At 38.9% G+C, this 18407-nt stretch overlaps 1 protein-coding gene across 1 annotated transcript in view; it reads right to left on the bottom strand.

The window, feature by feature from the left end:
* LOC105934256 (zeta-sarcoglycan) overlaps positions 1-17745 on the bottom strand; it is a 423091-nt gene extending 405346 nt beyond the window's left edge. The window contains exon 1 of the mRNA XM_036134093.1: positions 16987-17745. Within this exon, the coding sequence (XP_035989986.1) occupies positions 16987-17025 (39 nt within the window). The 5' untranslated portion in view covers positions 17026-17745. The remainder of the gene's footprint in view (positions 1-16986) is intronic.
* Positions 17746-18407: the final 662 nt, after the last annotated feature.

Here is an 18407-nt window from a genome sequence, read left to right as displayed (position 1 = left end):
CGCTAACCCGTGACGCTAATGAGACCGACGCCGGAAAAAAAAACTTTTTTTTTTTTTTTTTATGTGTTTGCGGCTCTAGTGCAGGGTTTCCCGCAGCGCTATCTTGGCGAGGCGGCCGCGGAAAACGTGTCGTCCACCCCCCCGCTCCGCGGAGAAAAAGTCATCCACCCCCCCCCCCCCCGCTCCGCCTCGCATAAGCAAATCCATGCGGGAAACACTGTAGTGGCACACCTTTTATTGACAGTGAGCTGACAGGAAGAGGGGGAAGACAGGCGGCAAAGCGCCGCGGGTCGGAGTCGATCCCGGGCTTACCGCGTTGAGGACTAATAGGCCTCCCAATATGGTTAGCGCTAGCCGCGTCCGCGTACGCGCCCCGGAAAACAAAACTTGCCAAATCCGGTCGGGAGAAGGGCGAAAACATGGTTTCCACCAACAACAGCCTTCAGAGCCGTTCTCTGATGTTCTTTTAATGAAACAATATCAGATAGATTGGACAACACGGAGGAAATAGCAGCATCAATGCTAACGCTTGCTTCCTCGATGCGAGCCGCCATTGTTGTTGGAATCTCACGGTGGCTTCTCCACTACGTCACATCCAGGAAACACCCGCCCTGCGTCCTGATTGGCCAGACCAAAAATTTGGTTGGGGAAATCATTTTCAATGAGCCGTGTCCCAGATGTATGTGAGTGGAGCTAGGCGGAGCGATACATACAGCTGGCTGTTGTCAGGTTAATTCTAAGCAGCTCCTAATGCCAAAAAAATGCTCCCATTAAGTGTTTTCACAAATAAAACAACATCTTTATTAATCTCAAACTGTATGTGTGCAAGTCTCTACTTAATGTGGACTCATACAGAGAAGGTTTGATCAGTTGAAGTATTTGCAAGGAAGAAGTGAACAAATGCAATCCAGACTCTTTGAAACAACTGGACTGCATTTCCTGATTGCCCCAAGCTAACAACGCCTTTGTTTCATGTCTGTTATTCTGCCAGAGTTTCTTTGTTTATGAAGAACCCAAAATTATACCATATGAAGGATTTGTTAGCGGTTGAGATTCGTTCATCGCTCATGCAACTCTGTTAGAAGAGAACAAGTCAAAAACTACTTTAGGTGTTTTCAAGACAAATTTTCACTTCAATGAGAAATATTGTTTCATCATCGTTACGGCTGTCGATTTTTCACCCAGTAGTGCAGACTGGGCTCTACTTTAATCATGCAAAAATCACTGTAGCAGCACATGCCTGGGATTGGCTGTAAGAACACTGGACACTCCTCCAACATTCTGAGCTCTTGTGTGGACCATTTTCAGAAGCCATGGGCCAATTAAGACCTTCCTCAACCCTTTAAAAGACTCTCTGAAATCCACATTCAATGGAGCTGCATTTGAATAGTCAGCACTGTTTGTGTCCAGGTGCTGTTTGAGCATTTTGTGAATCACTGTTGGTTTGAGAACCTTATGAATGCTCTAACTTCTGCCTTTTGTCTGCTTGCTAGTTTTCAGCTTGTTAAAAGCTCAAATTAAATTTTAGTTTTGGCTAAGCTATTGTTTTGTATACCTGAAAATGTTGAGTTTAGTGCGTATCCTTGTTTGTGTTTTCTTATTGGGTTTATTTTGCTGAAAAGCTGTTTTATTTAATTCCCTTTTGTTTGTTTTCATCTGGTTTAACAATGTGTAGGACATTGTCTCTATTTGTTAAAAAAAAAATTATAAATAAACCTTTAATCTATTTTACCAACTAGACTCTTAATTTTATGTGACCCCGTTCTTCCAGTCAGCTGTGGGCATAACAATCATTTTGACATCTTAAACTGACATTGTGTTACCCCTAGATGTGTGGCTTTTTTTAGCATAAGTTATAGTCAGACTCAAACACAGGCATCTTTGAAAGTTTTTACAGTTCACCTAAAGATCAGTCAGTGTGGTAGTATACCTAGCACCTATTATTTCCAAACAAAAATATTAATCTAAGTTTAGCTCATAGAATATGACGCCTAGCAGTGGTTTCTTGCTAGTTTATAGCTCCACTCAACCCTGTACATATTGCTCTATTGTTCCGCTCTGTCCATCCCTCCATCTCTCTTCCTTTCCTTCTCCTCTCCTTGCCACTCTTGCTTCATTTAGCTCATGATGAGATGTCACCTCTGTCCTTGAGTGGGCAAATCCCCTCTGAGGAAAAGTGTTTGTTTGTATGTGTGTGTGTGTGTGCATGTGTGCGATGTGATTGTACATCTCTGTGTATGGCAGCGCATGCGAGCATGCATACAAAGGGAGCGTGCATTGCATGTGTGGGGCCCACGCTGGCCTGCAGATGTGACAGACTTTAGGATTGTGCTGTCACAGCAGGTGAAGAGATGATTTACTTGTCAAGGGGCTGAGGGACAGGGAGACAGATAGAGCTAAGAGATAAATATACTCTGCAGCTGATGGAATACTGTAAAAGATGCTAACCTATCCAGCTGGGACACCTTAAAGGACCATTGTCGCAGAGTGAGTTAAGATTTCATTTTCTGTCACCAACATTCATGTTTATTTCCAATCAAGATTCCTTTCATCCACTTTCTCCATTGGCAAAATTCAAGAGGTGAAAAAAGGAAACCCTGGAAACCTGTATAATATGGGATTTAAATAACATGTCTTGGTCAAAAATAACACCAAAAATGTTTTTACTTTATTACCAGAGACCAATTTAATGCCATCCATATTAAGTGATTGATTAAGAAGTTTATGTTTTAAGGACTCTGGTCCAAAGATGACAACTTCTGTCTTGTCAGAATTTAAAAGCAGAAAATGTTTAGGTCTTCTAGTTTTAGATGTCATCAAGACATGCCAGACAATATTGACAACGTTTTGAAGAAACCCAGCAGAGAATGTGCTTCTTGTGGTAACTCAAGAAGTACAACCTTCCATAGGTGCTGCTGGTCAACTTCTGCACTGCCATTACTTAGTCTGTTTTGTGCACATCCATCAATGTGTGGTTTGGTTTATCCACAAAGCAGAACATGTGCAGTGATCTGGCCAGGCAGATTAATAATGTACATTCTGTGCATCATCAATATGGCATTGCTCCCATGAAATCCATTCGGGAAAAGGAGGGACATTTCGTTTTATTGTGGGTAAAAACATTTGTGAGTTTAATTGATTTTAAAGCAATGCCGGACTAAAACAACATAGCATATACCGCCTTATGCTAAGAATCAGGAATACTTGAACGTAGTTGACCAACGGTTGTTGGAAAGGTAGTCAGTGATAGCACACATGTAATGACTAAGCTAAAATGAACACTCTGATATCCTACAGTAAATCAGTAGTTCAAAGCCCCAATGCCTAGACATTAATAACGGGTATGAAACTATAAAAATAGAAATGATAATTTGTCTTCACTGATTTAAGGCCATGACAAAATACATTAATTTGAGCTTGATATTGGTAACTTCACCAGATTATATAAGACTTGCTTTGTTTTAGTAAAGACAATCTTAATTGTATTCATGGCTAAGGATCCTTGCACTCTCCATATTTAATTAAACTTTTATCTTGTGCGAAAGTCATGTCAGGAGTAGAAGCCATATCTGTGTTGTGGGAGGTAACAGACAGAGCAAGAATGTGTCTGAAAAGATGAATAATAGCCTGTCATTTCATTGTCACCTGTATAGTCTCATGAAAGGATATTCAGGTTAGGGCACATTACAGCTGACCTGCAGCAGGAATATAATAATGCGTTTGGGATAAAACGGTGGTGCTGAAATTCAAGATGTTTTATCCATCTTAAAAGGTTTTATATGTGTATTGTAACACTTAAAATACATGATATGTTTAGGTTTATGTAGGCTTCCTAAACGTACATACTACAGAATAAAAATGCTGTTTTAGTAAATTTACAATGAACACTAAGTATAATAAAGCCAAATAAGCCACCTTTGGTGAAAAATATTATCAGAAGCACAAACTGTGGAATCAGTTTGCGTGTTTAATACGGTGTGTCTGACAAAAAGTACTAACAAAAAAACAAACAAAGACAACACAGGTAATTATTATGTTACTGTAGCAGGATATGGGAACAATTACTGGATCTTGATTACCTTGTCATTGTTGCGTTATTCAATTTTGAGTGAAACTGGTGTTGACAAAGTGAGTCATATTGCAATAATCTCCAGATGATAATGGCAATTAGAGGAGGAGAATTAAATGACTGAGACCAGTAATGAATGTGAGACCCATGTTTGGCCCCATCATTTCTTAACGTGTTGGCTGACAAAAGGACACAGCCTGCAGCGATATACATGATAATGAATGTAAGTGTTCTGTCAAGAAATGTATACTTCAGTATGAAAAATAAAAGTTTAAGGCTTAGAATTCAAATTCATTTTTACCAGTATTTGGCCAAACCCGTTTTACCCTCTTATATTTATTTGCTTGAAACATCTGCAGTTTGTGTGTATTTGATAAATTGTGATTGACGAGTTTTATTTTAGCTAGATAAAAGGTCAGTTTGCTATTAATTTTGACATAGTGCAGAATTATTTTTTCCTTTCCCAGAAAATCTCTAAAGCTGCTGTCACCCTGTTTCCTATCTTGCTATGTATGTTGCTGTTTTGAAAAAAACTTATACTGTGTGGGTTTCAACCAGGGGAAAAAACAAGACTTTGCGAAAAACATCAACTTCTGTCACGTCATTGAAGTATGCATGTCGCTTTTGACGCTCTCCCATTCTCCCACTGAGATCAATGAGGTGTATTCCACACTGTTTTGCTGCATCACGACCGGGTACGCTACTTTTCCATTATGTCATTGTCACATTTGATTTATTATTCTGATTATTCACTGATCTTCTGTAAATAATTTTAATGATCTGTAAGTGACCCCATGTGGTCAGTAAAATATTAGCTGCATCAGTGAATGATGGCACAAACTGCACTATTAGTTAACAGCGTCCAGCATCCCTGGGTGACTAAAGCGTTTCAATAGCATAGGGTGAGGTTTGGTGAATATTATTGGGAGATTGCATCAATATTTCTTCAATCAATTTCTTCAACATTTCTGGAATAAAATCCTGTTAGAGACGGCAAAAATATTAAGAAGAGTATGTTTTGTACAAGAAAATGTACTGTCAAAGGTGGTCATGGTCACACTGAAAACATATGCACTGCCTAAACTTTGTGACGGTCACAAAATAGAGTTTAGGGCAGATAACAGTAAGACAAATCAACATGTGAAAATGTGGCAAATGTAGCACATTCTGTGACATCATTAAATTATGTGAGCTCCAATGGTTCTCTAGCAGTGTATTGTTAATTTGTAGTTACTGCGTATACTGTATGGCGACACACATGCACATATTAAATCTGTGAGGCCACATGTTTTTCACTTTCACTTATACACATGCAAAAAAAAAAAAAATACCTCAGCGCAAGAAGGACGATGTAGTTGCAGGAGTAGAACATATAACGGACAAATAATTCCCTCCTTTCACAGTTGGCAAATGCCACATGTAAAAACACACAGTTTGTTACACACACCCCAAGGCTTATAGTTGAAAGGTTGAGTGGCAGGTAACAAGGCGAGGCATCAGTCATTGTTAAGACTGATCGCTCATTGGGGAACTTAAGGTTCCATAGCAACAGACATGAGTTTACAAGATTATTGTCATGAGTGGGGATCTCAGGCCAAAATGAAATATTAAGTACACCTAAGTAAAATGCATCGGCACTCTGGTTTGTGTTGCAGGTTATATAAAAATGTAAAAACAAATCTCTCCCTGTCAGCTATTATTAGCGGTAGGTGATGGTCTGTGGGTGTATCCACTTTTGTGTGTGTAATTACAACTGCAGAGTGATGTGGACCTTAGAGAATCCCCAGAGCCAAGTTGAACTCCATTATGTTTTTTTTTTTTTCTCAGCTTACAGAGCACCTCTGCATTTCTCTCTGCCTTTACTTCCCCAGGTATCTGCTCAGGAGCAGTGCATCTGCACAACCTTGCTTATCAATAATTTCTTCCCTGCGGGTTTTAAAAAAAAAATGCTTTTATAGCAATATTTGTTACTCAGAGCATGTGCAATGTGTCCCTGAATCAATTTAAATGCTTAAGTAAACTTTACCCGAGTCTAGTGATTGTTTGGCATGTGATTTTATGCAGAGAGTGCTTCCTTTGCAACACCATTTACTTGGAGAACTAAGAGCCTAACTGGGAGCATTAATTAGGTTCTGTGAAACACTTGCTTGGCAACACTAGTCGTTCTAAAATAAATTAGATGTCCGCCTATTGGTAAAAAAAAAAACAAACAAAAAAAAACTTATTAACCTTAGGTTTGACCGCTAAAATCTGTCAAGATAGACTAATGAATGTAATAGATGGCATATAGGTTAACAGTCTTTACAGGTTTTCATCCAGCATGACGCCAACTTGTGTGTAGCTTGATTCATGGGGGTTCAGGGCTCTGGAGCAGTTCACTAATTCACAATATCAAGGCCTTCTGTCAAAAAATGGGTCTGCATTCAGTTCCAGTCAGCATCACATTGCAGCAAATGCATTTGGAATGTCATAGTGTGAACTCTTCCAAATGACTCACCACATCCTCATTCCCAGTGTGGTAAATCCTGATTTTTTTTTTTTTTTTTTTGTCAAACCTAGCAGTATGTCTCAGACAGACACGCCGTGTGTCCTTTGCTGAAGCACCACCTGTGGCAATATTATACGTGAGGAGCTTAATTCTGTTAAAAATCAAGTGCACCTCAGGAAATACATAGCCAAACAAACACAGTTATAGCACTTGAACTGTTTCACATTTTGCCATTTAAAACTACAAATTGAATTTACATTATTAGGATTTTATGCATAGCATTTTAAAATTGTAGCAAAAATGTGCCCCCATTTAACCTTGTATCCTTAAATTAAATCAAGTGCATCCAATTGCTGGCCTAGATTTGACTACATTCTGACTAGCGGTATGTGAGAGAACATTAGGAAACAAACAGCATCATGAAGGCCATGAAATAGAGCAGATACATCAGGGGTTTAAAGTTTTGAAGAGGTTTAAAGCAGGGTTGGGTTTTGAGACATTTATCCAATCTTTAAACATGCTATGGATTACAGTTCAACCCATCATTCGAAAATGGAAAGAGTATATCACAAGCTCCCAGAACTGGGCCACCTACTAAAAAGGCTGAGCAGTGAGATTGTAAATGAAAGACGCACCTAAAAGGTCCATAGCAACTCTGGAGGAGTGCCAGAGAGCCACGAATCAGGCCTGAGTGTCCTGAAGAAACCCAGTTTTGAGAGAAAGACACGAGACATATCTATGTTTCAGATTTGCCACGGAGAGTGTCGGAGAAGAAAAATGCAAGCATGTGAAAACAGTTTCCTTTGTCAAATTAGGCTGAAATGGAACTTTTTTTGGCCTACATGCTGAGTGCGATATGTGGCAAAAATCTGCTCATTACCCTAAAAAACAATCTTGACTCCGACCGTTTTCCTGTCTCTGCTGAGGAAAAGCCACCACCACATTTCAGAGTTGATGGGAAGATGGCTGGAGGCAAAGGAAACTAATCCTGAAGAATCGGTAGTGACTGATTCTTTAGTACTAAAACATACTCATGAAAGTGTTTATGTTTAGGAATCAGAACAATTTGGGCAAGCAGTGGTCAGCATAATGTAGATCCTAGCACTTCAAGTAAAAGCTATGATTGTGATATTGGAGCAAAACATCCTGACGTTGCCAGTTGCAGTTGAGGACAAAAGACATTTAGAGTCAGAAGAACATGAGACAGATTAAGATGAGATTTCTTTTTCTCACTCTAACCGCAAATCTTTCTAGACCCTAACGCTTTCTTCAGTCACTCACCTTTCATTTTTTGTAAATTCACTTTAGGCTCTAACAAAAGGCTTATTTTGCCACACTGAAGCAGTTTGAAAAGAAATCAAAGCTCTTATTTTTTAGACAGACGCCCACACAGACACCTTCTGTTGAAAGGTTGAAGACTTTTAACAGAGCCCCCTCCTCTAACTATAACAGAAACAAAGGGTGCAAAAGGAAAAGTCACCTTTGCTCTTAGTGCAAAAGTTAAAGAAAGTCAATTTTTCTTTTTTTTTTTTTTTTTGGCTTCTGACAAATAAAATTTAAAAACTTGATTAACAATCAGGCTAAATCACCTTTATTTGCCCCAATTGGTCTTGGAAAGATATTGAAGAAAAATTATAATTTTGAGAAAATACCCCTAAACATATGGGTCAGAATTGTCCCAATAAATAGATTTCTTTAGACATATTCCTTGATAACAGCTAAAAATAGGTTTTACTTTCTTTGAATAGAAAGAAACTGTGTTAGTCCTAATAAAACCCGCTATCTTTTTAGTTAAACACTATAAAGCTAATAATACGTTTCAGTATCAATAAGCAGTATTTCTGATTTATAATTCAGGGTAAGAGATTTGACCCTGCTAACATGCACAAATATAATCATAAATGTAAAACTGAAAATGAAACACACACATGCGAAATTTCAAGCACACACAACTGTAAGCGATATTAAAGTTAGAAGCTTCAATAGAATGGGTTACTGTACTCAGCTGCTCAACAAGCACAACAGAAAATTATTCCCCCCAAAGATGAATATGTGTGCATGAAGAGTTTAAATGCTGAAACTTAACCTTTAGAAGGCCAACAGGAGCCTTGAAGCTGTAAAACCTTTAAATGCTTCTTGTTTGGAAGAACACACAAAAATGGGACCCACATAAACACAATATCCAAAGCAAACAGTATATTATTTTTGATTTAGTTTTGTGCATTTTCCCCCCATGATATAGGGAGAAGAATCTGTCACATTTAAATGTTATAAAAAGTAGTGGAAATGGTCCTTCAGCAAGAAGAGGTAATTAACTGTTACACTGACTACTGGACTTGGCAAATTACCATAAACTCCATCTTCTCATGCCCCGAGCTGTGTGTGGTTCTTTTTGTTTCGTTGAGTGGGCGTTTGCATGAATTCTAACAGGGGCAACAGGAGAAAACAGTGGAAATACCCAAAAATATGACGTTGTTATAGCAGAATACAGCAAGCAAATGTTCAAAATTGTAAAATACATCACCAAATACACAACAGTAGTTTTTCTTTTCCGTAACTATTTTTCTAGCATACTAATGAATTAGAGGGATAAATATTCATATGCAAACCATGCACACTAAACAAAACATCTTAAAACACCAAAGGTCTAGCACTGACTACAGAGTGAATGGGAATGCATTTCTTCAACTTAAACAAACTGAGAATGTGCCAATTAGCACAATGGCATTATGTTTTAAATTGTGTATGAAAAAGTTATGAGCATTTTTACCTTTTAATATCAAAATCTACAGATTCTAGCTTACTACTCCCAGTAAATCAATTGATTTACAATATTTTCATTCAAGCAATTTCTGAATGGTGCAACTCAAAAACCGAGGATACAATTAAAAAAGATCAGTAATTTAGCACAGATATTCAAAGTTGGATATTACAAAGATCCATTACACATACTGTGACATATCTGAAACTTTTATCTCTTTTCAATTTAAATTATGAATATCCCATAAGACCAAGAAAAAGATAAATATATTGTAGAAATGTTGACCTTCTATGAAGTATATCAGTGAACAGTATAGTATATGCACTCAACACTTGGCCAGGGCTCTGATTGTATGGATGGCTGTACAGGTAGCTTTAATGGAAGCATTCAGCTCACCTGCATTGTTTGGTTTGGTTTATCTCATCTTCCTTTTAAGAATACACAAAAGGTTGTCTATAGAGGCCCGTTCATGTGAGTCTGCTGACCAGTTAAGCATTGTGATGCCATGGTCATCAAAACCAGCCGGGTAGTGACATTTCCAGTAATATGGCTTGGAAACCGATGTGCTCAAAAATTCCTGGTAGATGGCTGCACCGACATTGGAGTTGATTAAAAAAAGTGTACCAACACCAGCAGATGGCATGACTTCCCAGATCATCACTAACTTTAGAAAAGTTTCTCTTGACCTCAAGCTACTTGGATTCTAGGCTTCTCCGCTCTTCCTCCAGACACTGGGACCTTAATTTCAAAATAAAATGCCAACTTTGCTTTCAGCTGGGAAGGAGACTCTGGACCACTGAGCTATAGTCTACCTCTTCACTCTAGACCAGGTTAAGCTGTTTTTGACATCTCTGTTTAAGCAGTAGCTTAACCCAAAGGACGCAACAGCTATACACCATGTACTGGATAAGTCTGTTGGTGGCGGCTCTTGAGGCATGTAATCTAGTTGAACGTCATGCATTGTGGTGTTTTCCTCTCAAGGCTGTTATTTGTACCACACTTTGTCCTTCAACTGAACTTTTTTTTAATATGCAGTGACGCAGCACTCTGAACAGATAGCTTGTTTCATAAGAGTCACCTTTTAGGAGATGCCCATATTTTTAATAACTGCACTTTTAACAACTGTTAGGTTTTGGGCTTTCATCAGCTATAAGTCATAATCATCAATATTAACAGAAACAAATGGTTGACAGTTCTCACACTGTGTGTAATGAATCTATATAATGAGTTTCGCTTTTGAATTTATTGACATGGACCTGGAACCAAGAAGGAAATCTTGTGACTCTTTGACAACTCAGTTCGAAAGTTGCCAGTGACTAAGTTCACTTTCGAAATAAGTTACCTTGAACTGACAGACTGTTGAATCCCAGGTCTATTTTGCCTGTTAACAGTATTCATTTTCCATAAATAAGTATGAAATATAGACATTGGGCATACAGTATATCAATATGTCAGCAGTGTGTGGTCACATCCCACAGATTGAGAAACTGCCATGTCGACAAATTCACATGCAGCTATCAATACTTTCATTTGGCAACCAGGCAGGACGTTGATATTAATTCAGTGCTGCACTCAGTTATCCTAATGCATCACACCATATCTGTTATGGATTCAAAAATTTAATCGGCACGCATGCAAATGTTTGGGAAGCCTGTGGTATGAGCCTATTTAGCTCAAAGCATGGCAGCCACTTTTCAAGTTTCACAGCTGTCACACTGACTGCTTCAACAAACATGAGTGTCAGCACAGCATAATGTATTTCACATTGCAGCACATTAAGTTATCACTTCACATGATTTTTTTTTTAATGCTTGTACCAGAGTTAACGGAAGCGATGCTACACAAATGACAAATTGTGCTTGCCCGAAGGTTAGAGCAGTGTGCTTTTTTTTTTTGGTGGGGGGTAGGGGGGGGCAGGTTTGGCTGGCTTAAATGAATGAGTAATGCTCTCCCATCCCTCAGCAGCTACTTTTGAAGTGCCCTTGGAAAAGGCACTGAACCCCCAATTGCTCAAATTGAGCTGCTCAGTGGCCAGAAATGCAAAACTATGACTGCACTGGGTGGTTACCAAATGGAGTTGAATGAAAGAGTGCACGCAGGGTGAGAAAACATGCACCCTGCATAGCCTGGCCTCAGTTCTGGACTCCAGGTGAGAATATTTTGTCAGCTACCATGATCGGTAACTCACCATCATTTCAGACTCATACTTTATTCAGACTAGCTGGACTGGATATTTGTGGACCTAATATTAAACAGGCTTAGAAGCTATACTGTTAGTTTATAATTTAGAGTTTCTGCTATAATTTTTGGTCTTTGATATTTGTTGGCAGGCATTATGATTCAGCCACCCAGTTATTTTCCATGTGTTTTATAGCTAAAAACATCCATGAATACATTATTGAAAGATTTATTTATTTTTTATTGTAACTTCAAAATACCTTCATTTGATCTGATTATACTTCATATTTTCTGTAACACCACCAAAGTTAGGCTAGATTGTGAGTGCTGCTGTCATAAGTCAAGAGTCTTTGATCTAGAGGGTCAAATTCAATCTGACCGCCTTTATTATTCTGCATATAATTTATGGCACAGCTATTACTAAAGATCAATAGCACTTAAACTGCTCCGTTGATATTGAAACCTGCACTGATTTACAACCGCATTGGGTCTGGTCAAACCAAGATAAAGACACAGAATTGAACGGCAATATTTGGTCATAGTCTCCTGCTGTCTAAATGCCATCTTCTACTGTTGTGATTTTTGGGAATGGGATCTCAAAAACGAATGTTAACACACATGCAGATACTAGATATAAACATTATATTCAGTAAAAAAAAGTGTTTCCATAAATTAGACCGCAGTGTATAAATGTTTGAGCGCTTAATTTATAAACAATGTCTTAAAATTCAAAATAGACAAATCTGCACCCCCATACAAATACGCACTTACAGTTAATTATATTTGGAAGGACATTTTCCCAAGCCGCGGTTTGTGTATTATTGGTCTTACCACTATAGACAAACATGTCCATACCAACTCTAACAAACACACAAACATGCTGCTGACCCTCTACACAAATACAGGGACGCAGGAGGGCACAGTATGAGTTTACTTAGAGTGCCCATGACGAATGCACTGGAACCATGGGGATCCTCAGTGTTGCCAAGGATTAGACACCAGGTCTTCCAAAAAAACAACTGGCAGGTGGGCAGATGAAAAGATAGACTACCAATAGAGAGTGAAAATCTTTTTAACTTAATGTGCAGAGTGGTGCACTCATACAACCAGGGTTGGGATTTGATTACAGACTATCAAGGACTATCACTTGGGATTTACAGAGAGGCAACCATTGCAATTTAACTCTCTAGAAATCAAGGATTTGTGTCTTTTCAACATTTCTCTGCTCCAAAAAAAAATGTCACCCAGCTCATGGGAGTGACATTTTGCACCCACCACACACTTCAAAAGACTTCATTTTATGACATTTCATGAGTTTTTCTGAGCACCCCCCAACACACACACACACACACACACACACACACACACACACACACACACACACACACATACACTGTTTTCTTGCATGTAAACATTTGTTATTTGATTTATGTAGCTCATAAAACGGTTTTGACATTCATATGAGGCAATTCAATTCAGTTTATTTATACAACAGTTTGTAGCAAATATCTGCTCAAGGCACTTTATATGACAAATATATAGCATTTATATACAAAAATATACACTATGTTGCCAAAATTATACAGTTAACTGTCTTTACACACTTATGAACTTGAGTGACATCCCATTCACAGGCTTTGAGATGATGCCAATCCACCCTTTGCAGTTATAACAGTTTCAACTCTTTTGGGAAAGCTTTAGACAACCTTTAAGGCTGAGTTTATTGGAATTTTTGACTATTGTTTCAGATGACTATTTCTGAGGTCAGTCACTGATGTTGGGCATGAGGCTGGCTCAACTGGCAATCTACTGTGACTGAATGAGGGTTTATGGAGTCAGAAGAAAACATTTGACAATAGCTCCTATAATCTGATATCTAATATTGATCATAATTGTATAATTACCCTGACTAAAAATATCACAGTTTGACAGTGAATGTTAGGAAGAAAAACATGACACAATTGCTCTAACTTAAAACAGAAAAGTAACAATTTTTCCTCAAAATATTTTCAAACGTTAATAGTGTTATCTAGAGAAACTTTGTTTATTACTATTTAGATTTTGGCTACGTTTGCATTGCAGATCATGATGCTCTATTCCAATTTTTGTGCAGAAATCTGATTGTTTTTGGGGTGGCCGTTCATACCAATATCAAATCCGACCACCATCATAGTGCTGTCTGAATGATTTAAGACCACAAAGCGGACTTGTTGTGAGAGACAGGAGAGTGACGTGAAAGAAGGATAAAATGCGACATGACAGACAACTGACGCTTTGAAAAATATTTTATACTTATCGAAATTAGTACCATATATGGAAGTGGCACAAATTATATATATATATATATATATATATATATATATATATATATATATATATATATATATATATATATATATATATATATGTTTTTTTTTTTTTATAAAGAGATCGGAATTGGGTCGTTGACACAGCCATGAAAAGACGGATATGGGTCGCAAATGAGCAAAAAGGTTGGATTTGGGTCACCCTGCAGTGTGAATGTAGCCTTTGATAGTTGAACTTAAGCAAAAATATGGAATAAACTCCAGCTACATTTAGTACTCCATTTCATTTGCTTGTTACACATAATTTTATACCTTTTTGCTGTTCTGCTGTTGATAGAGTAACAAAAACTGATTTTAGTCTGGCCATATACTCAAGTAGAGTCTGCAATACACTTTGTCCACAGACATGTCACTCATAACTTGCCAACTGCACTTTTAAAACTGCTACTTTTGTAATTGTAGAGTGATGCTTATGTAACTTCCACACAGTTTTTTTGAGCCAGAAGCATTTCAACGCACCCAAATATGTGTTGTATGAAAGCTTGGTGGGAAAAATGTGGGAACTTTCCTTCAGCCAATGCGCAGCAACAAGCTGGGGAGGGCTAGGGCTTTGCTCTGTACATTTGGTTCAAACATCAGTTGTTAGATTTACTACTAAAGCCATGGAACAAGCCAAGGCGATGGAGATGGCCTTTAGAAATATAACAAATTATGTAATTAATTTATATGGCTTAAGGCTATATTTCATTTTTTGTGTTTGTTTGTTTTAAAGACTCCTTATAAATTGCAAATAAATCTAACAATACACCAGTTATACATGAATATGTGGTTATAACAGATTATTATACGACAGAAGTAAAAAAAAAAGGATAAGTGTCTTGGCATACAGTGACTGTACATGATTGGCTGAAATGTCTGCTATAACTGCTGTATAACCTCTTATTGGTGGTTCATGAAACATTAGCAGCTTAGTTAAAAACATAACTAATAATTGAATATAAGTCTCTGATAAGGATAGTCTCTGAAAAACTTTAATAATAACTGTGTATAGGCACTTTATAATGATATTCTTTAAAGTGGTGTATTCCTGGCTGAAGCTAAATATTTCTCTAGTTTTTACTTTCAAATAGAGCAGAGAAACATCTCTTTCTCTCTCTCCATCTCTCCCCCACTCACTCACTCACTCACTCACTCACTCACTCACTCACTCACACTCACACACACACACACACACACACACACACACACACACACACACACACACACACACACACACACAAAGAGTTCTTTATCACTTGCTCAGTTCTGCAGGTCAGCTTCAGTGGCTAACAGCTAAGGTAAAAGTGAAATCAGAATGCCAGTTTTAATCTTTTGAATCCAAAATCAGCAAGTTTATGGACAGTCAATTCGGAGCTTTGTGGCAGCAGTGCGTCAAGGTCTCTGTTTCAGAGATTGGCTCACATAAAAATTTAACTAAAACATGAAAAAACTGTAGGGAATTTCATTGATTTGCTAATTTACTCAATCGCTGGTTAACTGTTCGACAACAGCATATTTCTACCCTCACTCACTCACATTTAGTTACCAGTTAATAACTGTATTGAGTTTGTATGAGCACATTATGTCAATCACATGAATCAGCCACATATACATTCCAAGAAGCCCATTTATTATCCCACTTCAGTGCAAAGCATACTTGACCCTTAAAAGCAAATGCAATTTTTCAGGTCTGATAAATAAAAAAACATCTTTTGTTGCAAAGTAATTTTAAACAATTGCTATTAAATGGACTTAGATTTTTCGGCTTTTAGAGAAATGGTAAACATCAAATTTCTCTTTCTTATCTACATTTTCAGGGACCAAAACTTATTTTGACAATAACAACAACTAAAAAAAACATTAGCCTAATAACATGAAATCTAATAAATGAACAAGAATAAACTTCTTCCCCTTTTTGTTTCATTCTCATGTGGAATTTAAACGCAAACAGAGGATCTGTTTAAAAAAAACATATTGACTTTATTTAGAAACTCATTTTTTCATTGTTCTTGGAGAGCCATGGAAAAGGGCTAATGGGCCACACGCTGCTATGAAGCTGCAGATTTCAGACCCCTGGACAAGCAGTAACCATGTGGTGGAATCACCTTTGTGATCTGTTTGACTGCAACTGTATCACTGTTTCAGTATGAATGTTATCACATTTGTGAGGATTCAGTTACTGGAACAAAACAAACAGCACATATATGAGAGTACATTGAGAAGTGGAATGCCACTACATTAGTAAGGCCAGAGGACAAAGGTTATACGCATGCAGAATCCTGGGAAACCCACAAACACATTTGAGGATCACTGCCGTTTAGTGCCAGTGATAATCAGGGCACTTTTTGCTTTTATCACCAAACTGTAAGAGTTTGGAGGCAAAAGCTATGGTTTCAACTTATACCAGTCATGTGCTATTCTGGATAGATCTTGAAAATATTGTCTCGAATTCTTGATCACAACTTACAGAGTTGAGAGAATGTGGGGTTTGTTGAGGAGTGTACAACTCGGCTAAGAATTTTGGATGGTTCAAAACCTCCAACATTCTCTGATCACATCAATTCTCTGAAAACACAGTCTCTCCATAACTCAAATAAGCTTGCACAGATACAGTACACATCCTTAAATTTCAAACCGTCACAAACAGGCGAAATAACTTTGAGGAGCCAAACTGTCGACGCAGAGGAGAGAAAATTAATGATTATGAAAGAAAACAACAGAGGAGCATCGTGATAATTTACTTTATCTCCCCTAAGAAGACCCTATCTGCACAGTATAGGTGCTGCACAGCCACACCAGTGCGTGTTTTTTAGGATGCAGTGAAACTTCACCTTTCAGTCTTATTTTCTTCTTCCTTTATCAATCTTAGACAAATGCATGTCACCTGCTCTGAATATTTCCCAGAACTCCCAGCATCCAAAAGAGACTTTGTCAACTATCAAAGCTATCGCACAAGCCTTTACTACCCTTTACCCTCAAACTCACCATCAGTCACTCAGCTTCGGATTAATCCAAGCAGCCACCCGAGACAACCGATCAGTCACTCATCAGCGGCGCTCACCCAACATGCCACCCATCTAGAGTGGCACATCGGCTCACTCTGCGGGAGTGATTTTGCGCCTCCCGCCTGTAAGAGGGGTCTTACCTTGAGCGCTTCTATATCCAAAGACGTGGAGCGGTCCATGACCGATTCCGAGGAGCTGGAAATCAAACAGAAAGTCCCAAAGGCGAAGATGATCAGAGGAAAACAGATTAGAAACGGAACCAGGGAAAAAAAGTTGGGGAAGCTATTTAGAGTCCCAAACTCTTCTGCTGCAGCAGCAGCATCCCCCCCTTGGGTCACGCTTTGGACTAGGTTGTTATTATTCCAGCAGGGCGACTGATTTTCTCAGTTTCAGGCTTCCAGGTGGGTTGCTTGGCAAAAATAGGGACTTCACACCCTGGAAGTCCCCTCCACCGCACGCACACATATACACATCCAACCTCCGGGCTGTCTGGGCAGTGAGCAGAGGGGACAAAAATATAAATAAATGGGAAGAGAGCGCAGCGCCGTGCGTAAAAATGTTCTCAAGCAGCGGCTTTTGCGCACTTGGCGATCCCTGCTTTCTGTGGTTGTTACATCTGAGTGAGAAACATTCTCCCCTCCCCTATCTTCCCTCTGCTGGAATGATGCCGGGATGCTGGTTCTCCCTTTTACAGTCGGTCAGCGGATAGATGCCGTTACATCCCGGCGCGTATCCCGGCTCATGTGGCGTTGAGTCCGCTGTCGCTGCCGCGGAATGGCAAGTGGAGAAAGGACCGTCCGAGTCAGAGAGAGAAGATTCAATCTAGCCTGGGCGATTTCCATGCGGCAAACCGCCAGAGATATGAGCTCTCCCCCGAAAGAGATCGAGGAGGAAGTGTGTGTGTGTGTGTGTGTGTGTGGGGGGGGGGGGGGGGTAGAGTGGTAGAGAGAGAGAGAGAGAGAGAGAGAGAGAGAGAGAGAGAGAGAGAGAGAGAGAGAGAGAGAGAGAGAGAGAGAGAATAAACCTGCTGGGAGAAACGCCGGAGAGGAGAGCTGTAGGGAGACGGGAGGAGCGAAGCAAGGAAGGTTGCTGTATATTATTTCAATGACTGACATACAAGTGTGTGTGTGTACGTGTGTGCGTGCGCGCGCGCGTGCGTGTGTGTGTGTATGAGAGAGAGAGAGAGAGACTGGGAGGGGGTGCGCTCTAATCAAGTAGATGAATCGACAATGCTGCTTTGCCACTAAAGTCAAGAGACATTCAAATGCAAAGACTGTTAAGAGCGGGTTGTTGCAGAAAGTCAAGGCTTGCTTTAGAATATAAAAAAAAAATAGATTTTTATTTTTTTGATAATATTTTTCCAAAACAGACAGGTTGTAAAGTGAACAATCCTGTGCCCTGTGATCAGGCGCTGACGTTTTGGAAACAGAATAGTAGACACGTAGACTGGTCGTGTTGATGAAACAGCAAAACTTCCACTTAGTAGGCTACTTCATTTTTATCCTTTCATCAGTGTCGAGGTGCAAACTGTCTTGATGTCTCTGCCGCATAATAAAGTGTC

Source organism: Fundulus heteroclitus, unplaced genomic scaffold (genome assembly GCF_011125445.2).
Source record: "Fundulus heteroclitus isolate FHET01 unplaced genomic scaffold, MU-UCD_Fhet_4.1 scaffold_74, whole genome shotgun sequence".
NCBI classification, from domain to species: Eukaryota; Metazoa; Chordata; class Actinopteri; order Cyprinodontiformes; family Fundulidae; genus Fundulus; species Fundulus heteroclitus.
The sequence above is the reverse complement of the archived record's forward strand: the minus strand, read 5'-3'. Positions and strand labels throughout refer to the sequence as shown.